This window comes from Anoplolepis gracilipes, chromosome 9, assembly GCF_047496725.1.
Source record: "Anoplolepis gracilipes chromosome 9, ASM4749672v1, whole genome shotgun sequence".
Classification (NCBI taxonomy): Eukaryota; Metazoa; Arthropoda; class Insecta; order Hymenoptera; family Formicidae; genus Anoplolepis; species Anoplolepis gracilipes.
Genome location: NC_132978.1, coordinates 6,312,640 through 6,333,935, shown reverse-complemented (window position 1 = coordinate 6,333,935; position 21,296 = coordinate 6,312,640). Strand labels below are relative to the sequence as shown.

At 29.6% G+C, this 21,296-nt stretch overlaps 1 protein-coding gene and 1 pseudogene across 1 annotated transcript in view; one reads left to right on the top strand and one right to left on the bottom strand.

The window, feature by feature from the left end:
- The first annotated feature begins 1,667 nt into the window (after positions 1-1,667).
- The window catches only part of LOC140669553 (uncharacterized), a 182,805-nt gene continuing 163,176 nt past the window's right edge, over positions 1,668-21,296 (top strand). The window contains exon 1 of the mRNA XM_072899523.1: positions 1,668-2,073. Within this exon, the coding sequence (XP_072755624.1) occupies positions 1,777-2,073 (297 nt within the window). The 5' untranslated portion in view covers positions 1,668-1,776. The remainder of the gene's footprint in view (positions 2,074-21,296) is intronic.
- LOC140669540 (uncharacterized) lies at positions 5,959-7,519 on the bottom strand (annotated as a pseudogene).

Below are 21,296 nucleotides of genomic sequence, written 5' to 3'. Positions count from 1 at the left end.
CGGCGAAGAGGAAGAAGAGCGGGCGCCCGCCGACAAGAGCAGAAATTCATGTCTTTTTTATGTAAACTTTCGAGTTCAAATTATTATTGGGGGCCAAGAAGATATAAAAGATATTAACTTAAATGTAAAATTAAATAAGAAATAAATCGTATTTTAAAAAGTATTATTTAGTAAATATTTTATTTATTTAGTATATATATTATATTATATATATTATTATATATGTATTTATATTATTTATATTTATTTTATATTATATTTATTTATTAAATTTTTTATTATTTATTATTTATTTATTATTTTTATTTATTTATTTATTTATTTATCTTCTTTACTTTATATATTTTATAAATTGTAATATTAATATTATAATTATAATATTTTATATATTTATTTATTTTATATTTTATACTTACCTCATTATATCTTATTATATCTTAATATATTTATTATATTTATTATAAATTGTCACACGAACTGTCAAAATTGTCAAAACATGATAATTTGACAGTTGCAGACGATATCAATGAAGCAAGTCGCATAACGCACTTCACAACGAGACAGCGAGACATGCGTTTTTTAGAGAGGGATTATATTTATTATTTATTATTTATTATTTATTTATTTAGTTATTTATAGTTGATTTATATTTATTATGCTTTTATCAATAATGATATATAATTTAGCTCTTAAAATACATATATTTGCAAACTCACAATCAATCAAACGAATGATCATATATAACTGTTACAAATGCACCTTTATGGACAAACTCGCTCTGGATGTGTGCATCGTGTGATCTGAATCTTAAAATTCTTTATGATAAAAATGTACTTTTCGGGTATGAGATTTCGAGTTCTCAAGATTGACTGCACCAATCATCAAATTGGTCGCAATCGAAAGCTTGAGTTGACATTATATAAGAAAAATGCTGTTAGATTTTTGAATACGACTATAGTTTCTGAGAAATCTTAATCGAAACTTACATTACATAAAAATTCCGGATAAGCTATACGGCAGCGGCGCGACGATGTCCATGAAGTTGTATCTTTATTTTATGAATTTTTTTTAAACTTGACGTCGTGCCGCTATCGCGGACGCTTGATAATCTTCCATTAATCCATAATTCTCCAAGTCTGAACATAACATTGATTTATAAACGAATTTTTTGAAAACAAAAATATTATACAGAAAAACTGTTAGTTTTTATTTATTTTTGTACAAGGAATTACTTTGTTTTCATAATTGCATTATGTTTTTCACTCTGTGTATTTGATATTTTGATTTGATTTATTATTTTTAATTTATGACTGTGTGTGTGAATGGGACAATTTGTATAATAATTACTAAAGCCTGTGGATATCAATGAATAACTTGGTTCGCATTGAGTACTACTGAACATTGAGCAAAAAGTAATGTTATATAGAAAGCTATGATTATCTTACTTTCTCTCCATTGCAGATGCTACCATAAAATTACAGAAATTACAGAGCGACTAAGCAAGAAGGAATCGATAAGAATATCTGTAGATATCCATTGCATTTATTCAAGCATTTGTGTGTACTACATGCACGTATTTCAGTTTTATTTCCGATTGTAGCATAGGTATCATTATCACAAGGATCAAATACTTAACTCGACAAATGATTAATGCATTATTGATTGTCTTATTCCGCTTTAAACTGCCGCTTTTCTTCTTGCAACATCTTTTTATGTGCTATTTTACGTTTTACAGTTATCGAGAACGTTTTATATAACGAGCATTGATGCCTTAATATGGCAATCATCCATCTAAAGTTTGAACAGATATTTTACATTCTTCAAATATTCGGAACCTTTACGAATACATGGCCGGCACGTCCAAATATTGGAAAAAACGAACTCTTTCTTCGCAATCTTTATTACTATTTTGCTATTTTCATAATAATGACAGTATGGATACCAATGATAATAAAGACATATAAATGTCGAGATGATATCGATATATTAATGAAAAATATGTCTCAAGTGGCAGCTTTAACTGAAGCTATTTTCAATTCAATTTTGTGCAAAATTAAAAGACAACAATTACAGGTAAATAAATACTTATTTTCTACATATGTACATATATATGTATATGTGTGACGCGCAAAAGTGTGTGTGTTATGTGCGTGCGTGTTTGTGCGTGCGTACGTGCGTGTGTGCGTGTGAGTGTATAAAATCAAAACATTTTGATGTGTAAGTTAAAGCCAATAATTATTGCAAGCATATTATATATTCTTAAGAACTATTATTACGGATATACGAGATATTACATTATTAAATATTCTATATAACACGCAATATAACAGCAATATCACAGAATATTATTTAATATTATATTATTCTAATATAGCAATTTTACAATGAGATATGAGAGTATGGATATTGGCGAAATATTACAAAAATATCACAGTAATATGTCCACAAGAATGAATCATAATAATATAATGGTGACATATCACATTTGTATTACTGCAATATTTACGTAATATATATGTGCGAAAAATTATCATTTTAATATTTTTATATTACAAATATATTGTAGTTGTGTTATTATATAATTCCTCGAGGAATTATCATAATATAAAATATTATATTAGTATAACAAAAATTATCTTGTTAAAATGTTACATTCATTGTTAATATTGTTTTATAACATAATGATATTATTCTAATGATTCTTTATTATATTGTAATAATCATTATTTATTAATATAATCATGATTAAAATTATTTTTACAATTAATTTGTAATAGAAGAATGTTAATAACAAAAATAATATTCTAACAAGGTAATCTTTATTATATTAATTTTGAATAACGACAATTGAAGGAATTATGACAGGAGGAATAAGACAAATCATTAATATTTATAATATAACAATATTATTCACGTTTATATTAATAAAATAATACATACGTAATCATATTGCAGAAAAAATAAAAGTTACTTTAGTGTAAGTGTTGTACAGATTAATATTATTCGCAATTTTTCAAAGTAGAATGCTAATTTATAAAATTAGATTATTTTATAATTTCTTTTCTGTTTTAACTATTAATATTTCTCTTTCAAATTGTCTTCAATTTTGTATTTATTGAAATTTTATTTTCATTAATATTACTACAAATATAAAATTTCAAGATTTTATTATTATGCCAATATTACATATATAATTATATTTTACTAAGAACCATACGCATAATAAATTAATTTTAATAATATTTTGTTTCGTAAAATTTAATTATATGTACGTGTATATATGTATGATTTTGTAATATTACGAATATATTTTTCATTAATATTGTGTATATATATATATATATATATATATATATATATATATATATATATTCAAACGTATACTTACAATGCAAAGTAATATAATATGTTTAAGTATAATTCTAATGAAAAATATATTCGTAACATTACAAAACAAAACCCCAGATAGTCAAATGTCTTGATGTTATAGTCATGTTGCTAACAAATCGTTAAAGCAACTAATTTCTGAAAAACTAGAAACAAAGTGCGATAGTATATATTTGTTGGGTTGAGCACATAATTTATATACTGGAAACTCTTAATAGTGCAGCGTCGGGCTTCTGCTACACTTTTACGAGTTTACTACCTCTACTGTTGAGTTCAGAGCCGTGACAATATATCGTTTCGCCTATACACCAAAAAAAATTCGTACTTATTAATAAAAGATATGTAAAACACAATAACACGAATACGACCGTTGAATTATGTAAGATCGCGAGACGCGTGAGCGTGAGTATACATGTTTTTTTACGCAAAAGGGTACCGCGCCTGTAGCTTTGTGTAACCAATATGCTGCTAAGCTGTTATCCCTACTCATATTACGGAGACCGGACTTGGCGCCCATGGAAGGGATGTATTGCACTTCTTCGAGTCACACTATTGAGAGTTTCCAGTGTAATTCTAATTGTAAGAATGGCAAATTATGACAACATATTAACATCGATCTTCAAACAAGAGATTTGACAACTTGAGGATAAATCGTTGTCAATTTATCATCCGTGATTAATAGCATATTGATAACAACATGATGGCAATAATTTTCCAGGATTTTTATCTTCAGTAAACACACGCTAACAATAATATATACTAATATTATAATTTTTCACTCAATAAAATGTAACTACATAATCTTGTACATAACACAGTTACATTATTGAATAAAAAAATATAACATTGATATTGTGTTAACATGTTTTTAATTGGTATACATATATTTATAATTTTAATTTTAAAAATAAAAATTTTATCTTTAATACATTTTTAATTTAACTTTTTATTTTTACAAAATAATAGCTAATATAATAATTTTATGTAATAGTTATAAAGCGATATTTTTTTTCTTTTTAATTTTGAAACTGTAGTACAGCTGTATAATATTTTATACAGTAACATTTAAATTATAAACATTTATATTAAACTCAGGGTTGGGAAGTAACGCGTAACTTGTAACGTCGTTACCGTTACAGTTACTCTTTTTCGGTAACTGTAACGGTAACGGCGTTACAAATTTTGTTTGTAACCGAAAAAGTAACTTCGTCACATGTTTCGATAACGAGTAACGAAATTAAGAGTTACTTTTATCGTTACTTTCCAGACAGCAGATATCTTTAAAAAATGCTTAAAAGACAGCTTAAAGACGTCTTATTATCTTTTAAATATCTTCAAGATGTCTTTTGACCTTTCTGTACAATCTAGGATTTTTTTCAAATATACTTGAATATACTATAATTTTTTCAAATATATAATTTTCAAGTAAAGAAACTGTTGGAGGAAATGAAGATTTTATTCACATATACAGAATAGTCTTGTTTTGCCGCTGCTTGAGCGACACGGGTTCGGGATTTGCCGGAAGGAGCGGACCAGAGGAGTTCCAAGACGTAAAGTAGAATGACTTACAAGGGAATTGTCGGAAGTGTCCCTCACCGATTTTAATGAGCTTTGGACATATTGCAGAACATAAAAAAATATTAGGCACATATTTCTTTTAGCGGCGTATCTCAACGTTTAAAGGTTGAAACAATCCCTCGAAGAATAACGAATTTTTCGTTTTTAGCGAATATCTTTGAAATTATAGGACATATGAAAAAATGTTTTATACGGAAGTTTTATGATATTTTGTACTCTTTACAATAGTATAATTGTATTTTTAAAAAATGTCCAATTTTTTAATTTACCCCATCTCCACCCCTTATTTTGCAAAATTTAAAAATTTTTTAAGAACAAAAATTAAAGAGTATCAAAAGTCAAATTCATCCATGTATAATAATATGTGGGTTCCACGAATCAATTTTGAGAAAACAAGATGACTTCATGCTATAGGCGCTGCGCTATAAGTTGTGTTGCGTTATGTCTTTAGTTGCGACACATTCAATAAAAGCCTCTTGTATATATATTTATGTTGTGCATATATTGGAACATAAAAATAGATTAATCTTAATGACATAATACGCAACATATTAGAAAATAAATTAAAGAATAAAAGAAATAGTATTATATTTCACATTTGCATATATAATTGTAAATATAAATTTATATAATTATTAAATATAATTTAATATAATATAAAATACTATAAAATAAAAATAAAAGAAAGAATAGAAAAAAAGTTAAAATATCAAAAAAAAGAAGAAAGAAAGGAAAAAGAAAAAGAGGTTGAAATTGTTACAAACGTAATTTCATATGAATAAGAATTTTTTATTAGGCAGAACTAAAAGAATACCAACCTTTGTTGCATGGGTAAGGAAAACTGCCAAAAACTTTAATAGTATTCATCAATAATTTAAAAACACATCTTTTTTAAAGAAATTAGTACAGAATTTGTTCATAAATATATGTCTTACATTTATAGCACATATTCATTACAAAGATGATGTTCATAAAAAAAATGTGTTATGCAAAGCGATTTTTTACACCAAGAACAAGTTATTATTGCTGTTTCGCCACAAATATCGCATTTTACTTTAGAATTTTTTTTAAAACAAAAAATTCTACTGGTGTTTCAAACTCTGTTGGTCTATTCTGTATGTATCCACTTTGAAACCACGCATATTTAAATAAATTTTGAAATCTGGGCGACGAGAACTGATAGTGTGTTAATGATTGTAATTTTAAGATATTATTTCTTGCATGAAGATCCAAAACAAGATCTAACAACATAACGGTATCAGAAAAGTGTTTAATAAAATTCTTCCACAACCGAAATCCGTATACGTCTAATGGCTGTATTTTTCCCGTTGTACCGGCGGGAATAGTTAAGAAAACAATATCTGTTGCAGAATCTGGTTTGGTTTCTGAAATTATGTTAGGACAATGTCCACTCCATGAATCTAATAATAATACTGATTGTGGCCCGACATTCGGAAAAAATATTTTCTTTAACCAAGTTTTTACATGATTCGATGTTAATTTGCCTGATGTTGAAGCCAGAACAAAGATATTAGGCGCCTTGAATAATGTTTCCTGTACTCTTGAACCAAACGTTCCTGTAATTTTTTTTAAAACAATAAAAAGAGGTGATAATAATCTGCCATCAGCCGAAATAGTCGGTTGAATTGTATAGCTATGCGTGGTTAATGATACAGACTGTACTACAGATTCTACCTTTTTTATACCTTTTTCAGCTAAAGTACGACCAGAATGAAATTCTAACTGAAATCCACTTTGATCCGAATTATAAATATTTTCTACTCCATATCGATTAATATAATATTTTACATTTGTAATAAATGTATCGCATTTATCTTCCAAGTCTGTTTTTGATAGCACAGATTTTTTTGTTACAAATTTTGTTATTTTCCGAGACACAATGTTATGTACCTTTTTGAATCTGTTTACCCATGTTACAGAGGCTTTGAATCCTGACGCATTTTCTTTTTCTTGTACTTGAAAAGCCCATCGAGCGATGTTATGTCAATATTATGAATGATGATTTTTCTTTCAAGTGCTTTATTAAAATGATTTAATATGTATTCAGAATTTTTTTTTAATTTTTCCAACCTACTACCACCTTGAATGATTTGGTTTTCCCATCGTCGTAGTTGTCGTACCGATGTTACTTTTTTAAATTTTTGTTTAACTCCTTCAGGTGATCTTGGTCTTGTTTTACCACTCCTTCAGTATTCCACAGCTTGCCTTTTATAGTCATTCGATGTTGTTGTTTCAACAGAACTACAAATAACTTCTTCTGGGAGATAGATTTTCTTTTCATTTTTTGTCTCTAAAAAATCAATTTTTTCCGCTTCTGGAATCTCATATTCATCGTAAAAATCTAATGTTTCTTCCACTTCTGGTTGAAGTTGTTCTTCATCTTTTATTTCTAACAGCATACGTTCAATTTTTTCTTTCACTTCTCTTTCCTGTAGAGTTATCGGAGTTTGTTGATAAATCAAATCAGTAAAAGTTGCAGAAAGTAAAAGTATTACGTTGTATGGATTAAACTGCAGCATTCTGAAATATTAAAATTTTAATATATATCTCGAACTTTTATTATATATAAAAAAGAATAAATTTCACAATTAATAAAATTGTCTTTTTATGATAATAATGTCATCTCTAACTTTCTCTTGACAAAAATATAATAAGGCAAAATAAATTAAGCCATTAAAACTGAATAATAATTTTGTATTTTGTGTATGTTGTGATGATAGAGAAAAACTACAGTATAAGATATTGAAATAGAAATTCTAAAATTTGAAGTAACCAGAAAATATTTTTATAAACAAAAAATAATTTTATTGTTGGTATAGATGCTTACAAAAAATTCATTGAACCATCAATCATAACATTTCATTGACAAAAAAATGATTCTTTTATAAATACGGAACAACAGAATATTATGAAAAATGACAAAAATGAATAACGATATTAAATATTTGTTTTTTATTATTAATGTAATAAATTTTTTAAGACTAAAGTATTGATTTATTTTTTAATATATATTATATATATATATATATGTGTGTGTGTTTAATATATATATATATATATATATGTGTGCGTGTGTGCGTGCGTGCGTGCGTGCGTGCGTGCGTGCGTGCGTGCGTGCGTGCGTGCGTGCGTGTGTGTGTGTAATTAACAAGTTAATTCTTGTTCCATTTCATTTCGGTTTTCCGTACATTACGATATTGCATTATAGGTATATGCATAATAATGATTTAACGAATTTTTATAATTTTAATAATTTCAAAGCAATGAATGACAAGAATAAGACAAAAAAGTAATATAACTCAACAATAAATACTTACATGTTCACGAAAACACAATATTCAATACACTTCTTTACATTGCTAACTACGAACTGAAAAGACAGCTTTCCGTTATTAGATATTTATATCTAAATTTAAATGATTATATGAATATATATATGTATATATATTTGCATATTTTGCACAACGACACGAACGAATAAATTTATCATGTAAAAATTATATATTCATATAATCAATCTATTTTTCTTTGCATTATCTTTAACACTGATTGAGTTGACTTCCGCAAATGTCATCTCGGATGGTATGACTTTGTAGTTTTATTGCTTAAAAACAGTATATATACGCTTATGCCTGCAGAGGTAAAATTATCTCTATTTTTATTTTATGCATCGCAGCACTATTTTAATTCTTGCAATATATAAACATACTTACATATGTTACTTTTGTTATATATACATTAATGGAATAAAGACTAAAGACTCTCCAATTAAAGATTAAAAATAAAATGAAAGGGCTTTAGGAGCCGAGCGATATAGGTGCGCAAAAAAAAGAAAACAAAAATTTCAAATTAAGAAATTTTTATTATACAAACGTTTCGGTCTTTATTTAGACCTTAGAAAAATAGATTAATTATATGAATATATTATTTTTACCTGATTTTATTTGTTTGTGTCGTGTGCAAAATATGCATATATATGTATACAGGGTGTCCCAGACTTACCGAATCACCTGTTAATGGTGGATTCCTGAGGTCATTTAGAGACGAAAATCCTAATACCAAAATATCGAGGCTACAATAGTTTTCAAATGGTAAGAGTTTAAAGTTGACCAATTAGCATGACAAAACTTCGCGCGCTCAGGCACGTCGCATATTAAAAGTGCCACCGCACTAAATTTAATTATCAACATGGAAATATTGATAAATTATGTATTTAATTTATTGTTAAGTTATTGTTATGTAGTAATTTTTGTTATTAAAATAATTATATAAATTTATCTCCTTCATGTGCGGTTAATAAATTTTGGTATTAGAATATCTCCGCAATGACAGAAAATCCTCGTAATTCCACGCGCAACATCGACATTGAATTTAATTGAGTGGCTACGAGGATTTTCTGTCATTGCGGAGATATTCTAATACCGAAATTTATTAACCGCACATGAAAGAGATAAATTTATAAAATTATTTTAATAACAATAAATTACTACATAACAATAACTTAACAATAAATTGAATACATAATTTATCAATATTTCAATGTCGATAATTAAATTTAGTGCGGTGGCACTTTTAATATGCGACGTACCTGAGCGCGTGAAGTTTTGTCATTACCATTTGAAAGCTATTGTAGCCTCGACATTTTGGTATTAGGATTTTCGTCTCTAAATGACCTCAGGAATCCACCATTAACAGGTGATTCGGTAAGTCTGGGGGACTACCCACTGTATACAGGGTGTCCCAGAACAACCTTCCGTCCGTAAAATGACGTATTTCTGACACAATTCTAAGACAAGTCTTTACCAAAATTTGATTTGAAGCGTAGTTTTTGTGTTATAAGCAAAAATAGTTAGCAAATCACGCGTCGAGTATAGAAGGCAGGCAGGAGCGGCACGGCACACCGCGAGCGCGGGCGCAGCTGACCGTCCGACGGGTGATTACCGCCGCATGAGTCGCTAACTATTTTATCTTATAAAATTATGCTTTAAATAAAATTTTGGTAAAGAAAAAAATGTCATAATACGTCAGGAATACGTGTTCCTTAAAATAACATTACTTTAATGACCAAAAGTTGTTCCGGATCGCCGGCCGTCGGACGCTGCGATCAGCTAATTGCTACACGCGATGTGTGTATGTCTGAGTGTGTGCGTAAAAGGAAGGGACAGAGTGAGTGAAAGAAGGAGAGAGAGAGAAATAACCGCCTCCGCGACGGTGACGCTCCTTCGATTGTCAACGACTTCAGACTGATCGATATATTGATTTTCCGGCTCAGCTGAGAGACACATTGCGTGTAGCAATCAGCTGATCGCAGCGTCCAACGTGATTTTAAGGAACACTTATTCCTGATGTAATTATAAGACATTTTCTTCTTTTGGTAAAGGAAAAATTGTCTTAAAATTGTGTCAGGAATACGTCATTTTACGGATGGAAGGTTGTTCTGGGACACCCTGTATATGTATATATGTGTATATATATACACATCTATGCTTTATTTCGCGTAATACGTTGCGTATTATGTCATTAAGATTAATCTATTTTTGTGTTCCAATATATGCACAACATAAATATATACACAAGAGGCTTTTATTGAATGTGTCGCAACTAAAGAAATAACGCAACACAACTTATAGCGCAGCGCCTATAGCACGAAATTATCATCTTGTTTTCTCAAAATTGATTCGTGGAACCCACATATTATACATTATTATACATGGATGAATTTGACTTTTGATACTCTTTAATTTTTGTTCTTAAAAAATTTTTAAATTTTGCAAAATAAGGGGTGGGGATGGAGTAAATTAAAAAATTTGACATTTTTTAAAAACACAATTATACTATTGTAAAGAGTACAAAATACTATAAAACTTTCGTATAAAACATTTTTTCATATGTCCTATAATTTTAAAGATATTCGCTAAAAACGAAAAATTCGTTATTCTTCGAGGGATTGTTTCAACCTCTAAACGTTGAGATACGTCGCTAAAAAAATATGGATTTAATATTTTTTTATGTTCTACAACATATCCAAAGCTCATTAAAATCGGTGAGGGACATTTCCGACAGTTCCCTTGTTAGTCGGATTTAGCAAATAAGCGTCCTTTAATTTTACAAGGTGTGGTTACACGACTCTCTTCGTTTCCCTGCTTGGTTATCGGATACTCGCTTTCTCACTGTTGATTCTCTTAGGCTGATCAGTTTTCGGTTGTCCGGTACTGCACTTGATAATACTAACTTAATTTCGCGACTGCCCGCGCGTCTAAGCACGGGCGGGTTTTCATCGCGCTGTGTACTTGCGCAAAATTCGTGCGGGTCGTTTAACCCACATCGGATGCAAGCGTAGCGAGTCCAAAGGTCGGAATTCTTTGCTTGCACCCTGTCGCAATTGTCGTTGCGGTGTTCTGGTTTTCGCAATCGTTCCGCGCGAGGATCGCTGTGTCATTAGTTCGCGCGGTCAATGCTCCGTATTCGCGGTATGTGGAGCTTCTCGCCTTATTTCACAATAACATATCGGTTATAGCTTATTGGGCTATAACAGTCTCATAACTAACGAGCCAACGCTCGTGAGCGGGTAGAGCGGGTTAGGTGGAATAGAAAAGTCCTGTATCATTTTGCGATTTTCAAAATAATTATTGAGAAATTAATTTACAAAAATCCGCAAATCCGGCGCAAGTATCAGCCTGCTGCAAAAAAGATGGCGAGAAGGACGGCCCACCGCTAGGCCGGTCGCTAAATAATAATCACTAATCTATTGTTCTTATCAACGCTTCTCGTCTATGCCCCTGGTAACCGCGAGGCAATGGCGTCTATTTACACCGCGCGCGCTTAGCAACCGTCCTTAGGGCCTACAGGACGACTTTTCTATTCCATTTAACTCGCTCTACCCGCTCACGAGCGTTGGCTCGTTACTTATGAGACACCTTATATAAGAGCGTACAAAAGCAACGATCTGTTCGTACATCATGTGTCGTCAGTCTGAAGAAGACGTGCGCAGAGGAAGGAAAATAACGTCGATAGCGCGACGCCTCTACATCATTGCCGCCGTTAATAAACGCGCGACTTACGAAACAAAAATAGAAACTAAACTAAAATGTGTGTCAAACACTCATCAATTCCCCCACTTTTGACACCTGCTATCCTTATATATTAATATTTTATTTATATAACTTTTAATCTTTGGACGTGAGACTTCATTACACCATACGGTAATCCTTTGGTAAATATATCTGCCACATTGTCACCAGATAAAACATACCTATTTCAGCTATATCAATCCTTCTTCATATTTTTCTCTGGTTATGTGATATGCGATATCTATATGTTTTGATCTTGATCTTTCTATTCTATTCAATGTGAAGTCGATCGCTGATCTGTTGTCACATCTGATAACATATGGCTTATATGGTACATTAATGTTAGATGAATTTAGTAATTCGTTAAACATCATATCCATACTAATAATTTCCTTCTCAGTATTTGCTAGTGTTACGTATTTTGCTTCCATAGTGGAGGTAGATATATATTTGTGCTTGTTTGATTTCCACGAAATGGCGTTACCACCTAAAAATGCTACCATTCCGCTGTATGAATGCCTATCATCTAAATTCGATGCCCAGTCTGCATTACTATATATTTCTATTTCGTTATTTCCCGCGTTATAGGTTAAAACTTTGTCTATCGTGGTAGCTAAATATTTTAGAACTTTCTTAGCCTGTATCCAATGTAGTTTTCTGGGATTTGAAACAAATTTAATAACTTAGATGTAATATATATGTCTGGTCGCGTCGCTAGTGCTATATATATTAATGAGCCAATAAGTTGTCTATATGGTACATTTTTCATTTCGTCGCTTTCCGATTCATTTGAAGGGCTATCCTGTTTTGATAATTTTATACCTAATTCAATAGGTGTCTTCGTTGCCTTACATTCGTTTATATTATATTCCTTTATCAGTTTTTCTATGTATAACTTGGGACAATTTTACAGTTTGTTCGTCGTAATCTATCTTTATGCCTAGTAAGTATGATACCTCTCCTAAATCTCTTATTTCATACTCTGACATTAACAATGACTTAACTCGTTTTAATTTATCTATGTCTTTAGTGAATAATACAATAGCATCTATAATTAATATTAGTTCGCTTTCATATACATATACGCAGTTGTTACCTTTTAATCTTTGAAACCCATTCTTAGTTAGAAATATGTCAATAGTATTATTCCAATTTCGGCCAGATTGTTTTAATCCATAGATTGGCCTTTTTAATCTTATTATCTTTTTATCTGATTCATTATATCTTGGGGGCAATTTCATATATATGTCTTCGGTAAGTTCTCCGTATAAATATGCGCATTTTATATCTAAATGGTGTGCTTTCCAACCTTAAGAAATTGACACTGTTAGTAATAATCTAATAGTTGAAATGCTTGCAATCGGTGCCTATGACTCAAAATAATCTACATTTTTCTTTTGGTTATAGCCCTGCGCGACCAACCTTTATATTTAACTATTTTTCCCGCTGGATCCGTTTTGACTTTATAAACCTATCTACTACCGATGCATTTAATTTTCTGTCTTGTCGACTATCACCCATGTGTTTCTGCTTTCTAAACTGCTAAGTTCACCTTTCATAGCCGCTTTCCATTCGTTACATTGAGGTGATGTTATCGCTTATTCGAACATTATTGGTTCTACTATTTTGGTTAAGTTAATTTTAATTATTTCTTTTGGTTTACCCGCACAACCGAGGGTTCTTAACTATTTTCTCGCTTTGTTGTATTAGTTTTGTTCGTACCTCGTGCTTGTGTTTTTCTTAAATTGTATGTATTGCCGTTCTCTTCAACCTTTGACTCTGATTCTTCTTCAGATATTTGCGTCTCACTTATTTCGAGATTTTTACCTTCGTCTACTTTTGTATCGTCCTTTTCAACTACGATTTCGTCCTCTATATCACTTACGTTTTCTTTTTTACTAATTGGAATACTGTATATTTTTTTTATAGATGTATTCAAAACCGCATACTTCTTCTATTGTACAAATTCTACAAGTTTAGTTTGAATGCTGTCATCTATGGTAGGATCCCATAACCTATACCGTTTTGTTCTATTTGAATATCCTACTAATATGCATTCTTTCGCTCTTTGATTAAGTTTACTCCTATGTTGTTTTGGTATATGGGCATATGCTAAACATCCATATACTTTCACGTGTTTTACGCTTGGAGTGTTTTCAGTCCAAACCCCTTCCAGAATATTATAATTAATCGCTGAATGTATAGTTTTATTTTAACGTAACAAGCCGCTAGTATCGCCTTTGCTCAGAATTTCTCAGGTAATTGTGCTGTTTTTAACATTGCGCGAACTAGGTCTAATAACGTGAGATTAATTCTCTCCGCTACATCATTCATCTGTGGCGTGTATGTGTTTGTTCGTTCGTGTTTGATTCCTAAATCGTTAAATAAATTTGCAAGTTCTTTATTACAAAACTCTAGTCCGTTATCTGTTCTAATTCTTTTTATTTTTCTGTCAGTTTCTCTTTCTACTCTAGCTATACATATATCTGCGCACATAGTTTGTTACTTCATCTTTATCCTTTAAGCAAAATAAAACGGTTTTTCTTGAGTAATCATCCGTAAATGTAAGAAAATACTTTGATCCTCCTATTGATTTTAAAGGCATAGGTTCGCATAAATCTGAGTGCACTAATTCTAATATATCTTGCGTTTGTCTACCTTTTATTTGTTTGCATGGAGCTTTTGTGGATTTATCAGTACTGCATCCTTGACAATAAATGTTATCAATCTTTATGTTTTCTAAGCCTCGAACTAAATTTTTCGTTGATAACTCTTTAATATTCTTAACACTTGTATGATAAAATCTTTGATGCCATTTGTAAGTTAGGTAGGTTAGTACGCTTACTTCTGTACTATCCATAATACCTAGCGAGAAATGATACATCAATTCGATGACGAATTGACCTTGAAATGATGATGTCAAACACACATTGAAATTTACATCAATTTGAGTGTTTTCTGACCCCCCAATTAGAGATGTTTTCGACGTCGAAATTACATCTAGTCGTCATTTAGACGGAGTTTCGACATTATTTTGACCATACTTTCATATGTTAATAAAGTATTTAGATAGTATATATAAAACTGGTGAGAGGGATGTCTAAATCGATTCGAGTCATTTACCGGAGTTTTGATATTATTTTGTCTGTACTTTTGTATGTCATTGATACAATCGCTATTTTAATCTTTCCAAAATCATTGTTTTGATTTTGGAAAAATGTTAAAATAACGTCAAAACTCCGTTAAAATTACTCGAATCGATTTAGACATTCCTCTCACCAGTTATATATACTATTTAAATATCTTACAAACAACAATTTTGTTAATAACGACATTTATTGAAAATTTTGTGCCGTAATATATATAAATAAGAGTTGTTTGTAATATACAAAGAACTATATGTATGGTTTGTAATATACATATAATTGTAATATACTATATAATTTTCGTTTCTTATATATTATAAACCTTAATTCTGCGTAGCTTACAAAAGTTGTTCGCATTATAAACAATTTTGTATTTAATGTCGGCACAAAGTAATTGTCTGCAAGAACGCCATTACAAATAATTGTTTGTAAGGACATAATAAGAGTATACAAATGGTCATTTTTGCAGTGAAGTACGTGTCAGTAATATATTTCAAAAATAAATAAACAAATCGTAACAAATCGTTGTATACTTCCTCATCTAGGTTAAAGTTTAGGTGATAAAGGCAACACATCTTTCTCATGTATTAGTACTTACTGGATGTTCTGTAGACATATTATTACCAATTATGCAAACTCTTCTATTTTTATCATAAAAGCTGCACCGGCCGGCAAGTAACGAGCACAATAACATATAGTTCTGATATTCACTGTTCAGTCCTTCAAGCAACGTATGTGCGTATCGCGTAATAATGGCACGCGTGCGCGTACATTTTTGCGTTCGTTATCAAAACATATGATTTGAGATGCTGTATTTATTCAACTTTCACTTAAATAATAAAGATAAAATAACACACTTTTAACATGTAATTAAAACCATATCAAAATTTAGCTGTAAAATCCTTTTAAAGTAATGTATCTAACTGTAACTAAATTATATCTACGTAATAGATTTTTAAACAATATATCAACAAAAAAATATATATGGGACGAATCGCGCCAACCGGATCACTTGTCTGCCCAAAATTTGAAGCGACCTACAAAGACGTTCGATAGTTCAAAAAATTAGTCTTTACTAGTACTTTCGAAAGTCATGTGGCCCGTTTTGAAATTCAAAATGGCGGATCCAATATGGCGGGGGGAGGGGGGAGCAACAAAATCTTAAATGGCATGTGGGGTTGAGTGAGGGCTCGTTCGAAAGGGCTTTCCGAGACGAAAACAACACGAGGTCGTCGAGGTCTCTACGATTTTTTTTCGCAAAGTTATGATTATTTAAATATATGGCCATGCGCGATTCATCCGCCAACCGGATCACACTTGTCTGCCCAAAATTTGAAGCGACCTACAAAGACGTTCGATAGCTCAAAAAATTAGTCTTTACTGGTACTTTCGAAAGTCATGTGGCCCGTTTTGAAATTCAAAATGGCGGATCCAATATGGCGGGGGAGGGGGGAGCAACAAAAACTTAAATGGCATGTGGGGTTGCTTTACTTAAATACGTCTTTTCATACCGTTGCTGGGCCCATAACCTTGTTGGAGGAAATGAAAATTTTATTCACATATATAAGAGCGTATAAAAGCAACGACCGGTTCGTACATCACGTGTCGTCAGTCTGAAGAAGACGTGCGCAGAGGAAGGAAAATAACGTCGATAGCGCGACGCCTCTACATCATTGCCGCCGTCAATAAACGCGCGACTTACGAAACAAAAATAGAAACTAAACTAAAATGTGTGTCAAACACTCATCAGAAACATAGATATTTTTCGTTTTATGCATATGCGCACATTTTATATGGTACATGTAACATACTATAGATACTTGTACACGCAGTATCACATACTTAGAAACTGTTGGCATCTCTTTCTAGTATCGGTCTACTGTGTAAAAAAATATTTAAGTAGACAGATAATTCAATTATTAGTCAAGAATTCGATATTATGAAAATTATTGTATTGTGTTAGAATTTTAAAATAAGAAAAATTGAAAAGATGCGAAGAAAGCGATTTTAACCATATATTTACCAATCTATTGAAAGTAAACTAACAATAAGAAAATTATTTTATTTACATTTACAGAATCTAAAAGTGTTTAAGAAAGCTTGTTTACACTTTTTTTCAAAAGTTTCTCTTATTTAAAATAATTTATTATTATCAAAATTATTACACACTTTATATCAATAGCAATATCACTATCAAAAAATTATATAATTTTAATTACTTTACTGTAAAATAATGTTCAAAAATTTTTAGTGCTTAATGTAAAAATTTGATCTTGTATTAAAAAAATTTTTATGTAAAGTTTGTATTGTATATAAAAAAAGTAACGGAAATTGTAACGATTCGTTACTTTTTGAGTAACGGTAACGGTAACGAGTTACTTTTATAAAGTAACTTTCCCAACTCTGATTAAACTTATATAAACTTAAATTATAAATTTATATATATATATAACTTACATATTTCATGGCTATATAATGTTTACACAGTAACATTTAAATTATAAAAGGTACCCATACAGCACATGAATATTGAATAAATATCTCAGAAACGTTGCAATACAATTTTGCAATGTTGCATCAATGTTATGAAATATAGATTCAACGTTGAAAATAAATTACAGAAACGTCTAATGTCCGCTGAATTGCAATGTTTTGTAGATATAGCAATTCAACATTTAAAAAACATTGATTTAGTATTGATTTAATATTGATAAATATTGACTTAATGGTTGTTTAGCAAAACATATTTTTACAACTGTTAAAAGTTTTCTGTGTTGAGATTAGATTTATTTAGCAAGAAGACGATCAGACTTTGTAATAATGGATTTTGATGAATGTAAAGTCTTATCTGACTATGCAATTTGTTGCAGCAATTTTATTGCTGTGATAAATTGCAGCAATTTTTTCTATATCGTACTATGAAATTTTGAAAAGCAATTTGGTTGCAGTGATTGCACAAGATTTAGATCTAGTCCTAATTCTGGCAATTAGTTGCATGCAATTGTAGTAATATTTTTAGAGAATTTATCACTGCCAACATAATTTTTAATGTTGGTTGAACTGAATAGGCTGATGAATGCCAGATACTAGTTAGTTTAGGTTAAGATACTAGTTAATGTCAATGCTGTATGTCAATGCAAATATTAAAGTGTCGTGATTATATTTACCATAATGAGTAATTTTGAGTGGAATAGGGATGTAACAGCATTATTAATTAATCTGTACGAAATGCATCCAAATTTATATAATATAAGCGATAAAAATTATAAAATACGCACAAAAAGACAAGAATCATTAAAAGCAATTAGAACTGTATTATTTGAAAATGGATACGATTTCACCATAGACGATATAAATAAAAAAATTCATGGACTTCGGACACAATTCTTTAAAGAATATAGAAAAGTCAACAAATCAACAGTTTCTGGATGTGGCGCGAAGATGTATACTCACCAAAACTTTGGTGTTTCAATTTGTTACAATTTCTTATTAATTCTGATCCCATAAGGGAATCAGAATCAAATTTGATAGTAGCTGATAATAGTGAAAATCAAATATCAAATATGATAGAATTTGATAATGAAAATCAGATTCAAGAAACTGAAAATCAAATATTATTTGATGATACAAATAACCTGAATGATGATGAATGATGAATAACATCTACAGAATCAGAATTTGAAAAAAACTCAAAAGATCAAAAACAGTTCACAAACAAGCTGCAGAAGTATTACGGGATGCAACAAATATATTAAGTTCATATAAATGTAATAAAGAAAATGACTTAATTTGTTTTGGAAAGTAAGTGAAAAGATTAATATTTTTAATACAATATAAAATTAAAAATTATAACGGATATGAAGTTATTAAATTAGATCACAAATACTTTTTTAAAGAAAAAAATAGTTAAAAATAATACATTACTGACAAATTCTAAAGATTTTAATTTACAAAAAATAAAAGAATTTCATTATTTATTGTTTGTAATATGTTATTGTATCTAGTCTTATAACAAAAAAACCATTGCTGAAGCACATTTTTCTATTTCATTTATTATATTTACTTTTAGAATTTTACTACTTTTATCAGCTATAATTACAAATATATTTTTAAAATTAATGTTTTAATTGATTTTATTTCAGATATATTACGGAAGAAATGAAAAAAATTAAAGAAAAATAACAATTTAAAAATTACAAAGAGAAATATCATAAATTTGAGTTTGGATGCACAAGAAGACTGATTAGAAATAATGGAAGAAAAGATAAAAAATGCAAAAGAAGACTGATTAAAAATAATGGAAGAAAAAATAAAAAATTAATATATTTTGTGTTTGTTTTATGATAAATTTTATTTGATTTATTTTATAATACGTTGCTACATTAAAAAATGCACCATATTTTTTAAGATTTAATTTTAAAAATTAAAGTAAAACCAAAGTTTTTGTTGCATTAAGTATTTTAAATATAATAGTAGTAATATAATAGTAGTAATAAGTATTTTAAATATAACATTCGCAAAATAATTGTTTTTTTATAAAAAGTTTGGTAAAAATATATCCTTTAATATTTTGTTTTGTAATTAAAATTAAAAACAAAAAAAGTTAAAAAGTAAAAAAAAGTCTAAGCAAATTCATTTTGCCAAGGAACTCTTCCTTTATTATTAACATATTCCATAAACTCATTACGTATCTGTATGCAGAATTTCCACTTCTATTACCAATCTGTTGAGATATATTATGAATAAAAAGAAATTCTTTATCGTTATTTTTCTCTTCATTTATCCTATATTGTAACGAGCAATGTTCTCTACAAAAATTGTGTAAAACACAACAAGTTAAAATTATCAGTTGAACTTTTGCAGGAGCTAACTCAATAGGTGTTAATAGAACTCTCCATTTATTTGCGAGAATACCAAAGGCATTTTCTACGACTCTCCGAACCCTACTCAATCTGTAATTAAATATCCTTTGACTCCATATCATGTTTTTAAAAGAGAATGGTTTCAAAATATTATTCGTTAGAGGAAAAGCAGCATCTGCAACTATTACATAAGGTATTGGCATTATGCGACCAGGAAGTGCTTGTTTTTCAGGAAAATTTAGAGAATTATTGGCAATTGCTTTAGCAAGCGAACTTTTTCGGAAGACTCCTCCATCAGATACACGATTATTTGTTCCAACGTCAACATATATAAATTTGTAATCAACGTCAACTAAAATCAAAAGCATAATACTGTTTTGTTTTTTGTAATTGTAAAATGAAGAACCTGCATTTCTTGGTGCTTTAAATAAGATATGTTTCCCGTCCATGGCTCCTAATACATTAGGTAAATTCCATTTATATTCAAATTTTTTTGATATATTGAGCCACTTAATTGTAATATCTGGTACTTAAAATATTTAAAAAAATAAAGAAATTGCAAAAAAAGTAAATATAAAAATATTACAAAAATAACAATTAGACAAAATACCTTTAAATAAATATCTTTTAATATTTTATAAATTGATTCGCAAACTTCAGGTATTATATTTGATATTGTCGATTGTCCAATTCTAAATGTATATTGTAAACTTCGAAAGGATTCACCCGTAGCTAAGAATCTTAAAATTATTATTAATCGATATCTCGCACTAATTGCTACTCTCATATGTGTATCTTGTTTCTCAATATCATTTTTAACTAAATCATAAAGTTTATTTAACATATCTTTATCCATTCTTAGAAAATTTGTATAACTTCTTAAATCACCACAGCAATTGAATTCATCAATGAGAGAGAAGTTTCCTCTGGAAAATCGTTTACGTATCCACGGTCTCACCCACCATCTTTTATTATTTGGTAGCAAAAGAATAGTTGATACTGATATTATCACTGATAATGAAGCAATTTTTTCTATATCGTCTAAATCCATTTCGGATATGAACTAATAAATTTTTTACTAACTGAAAATAGAGACAACAGAAAATAATTCTAAGAACATAAGTCTTGTATCATATATGTTACAATATTTGCTTTAAAAAGAGACAACAATATTTTATATATTGTACCAACATAATCTTATTTAATATATTTTGTTCTGTAGTTGACAATAG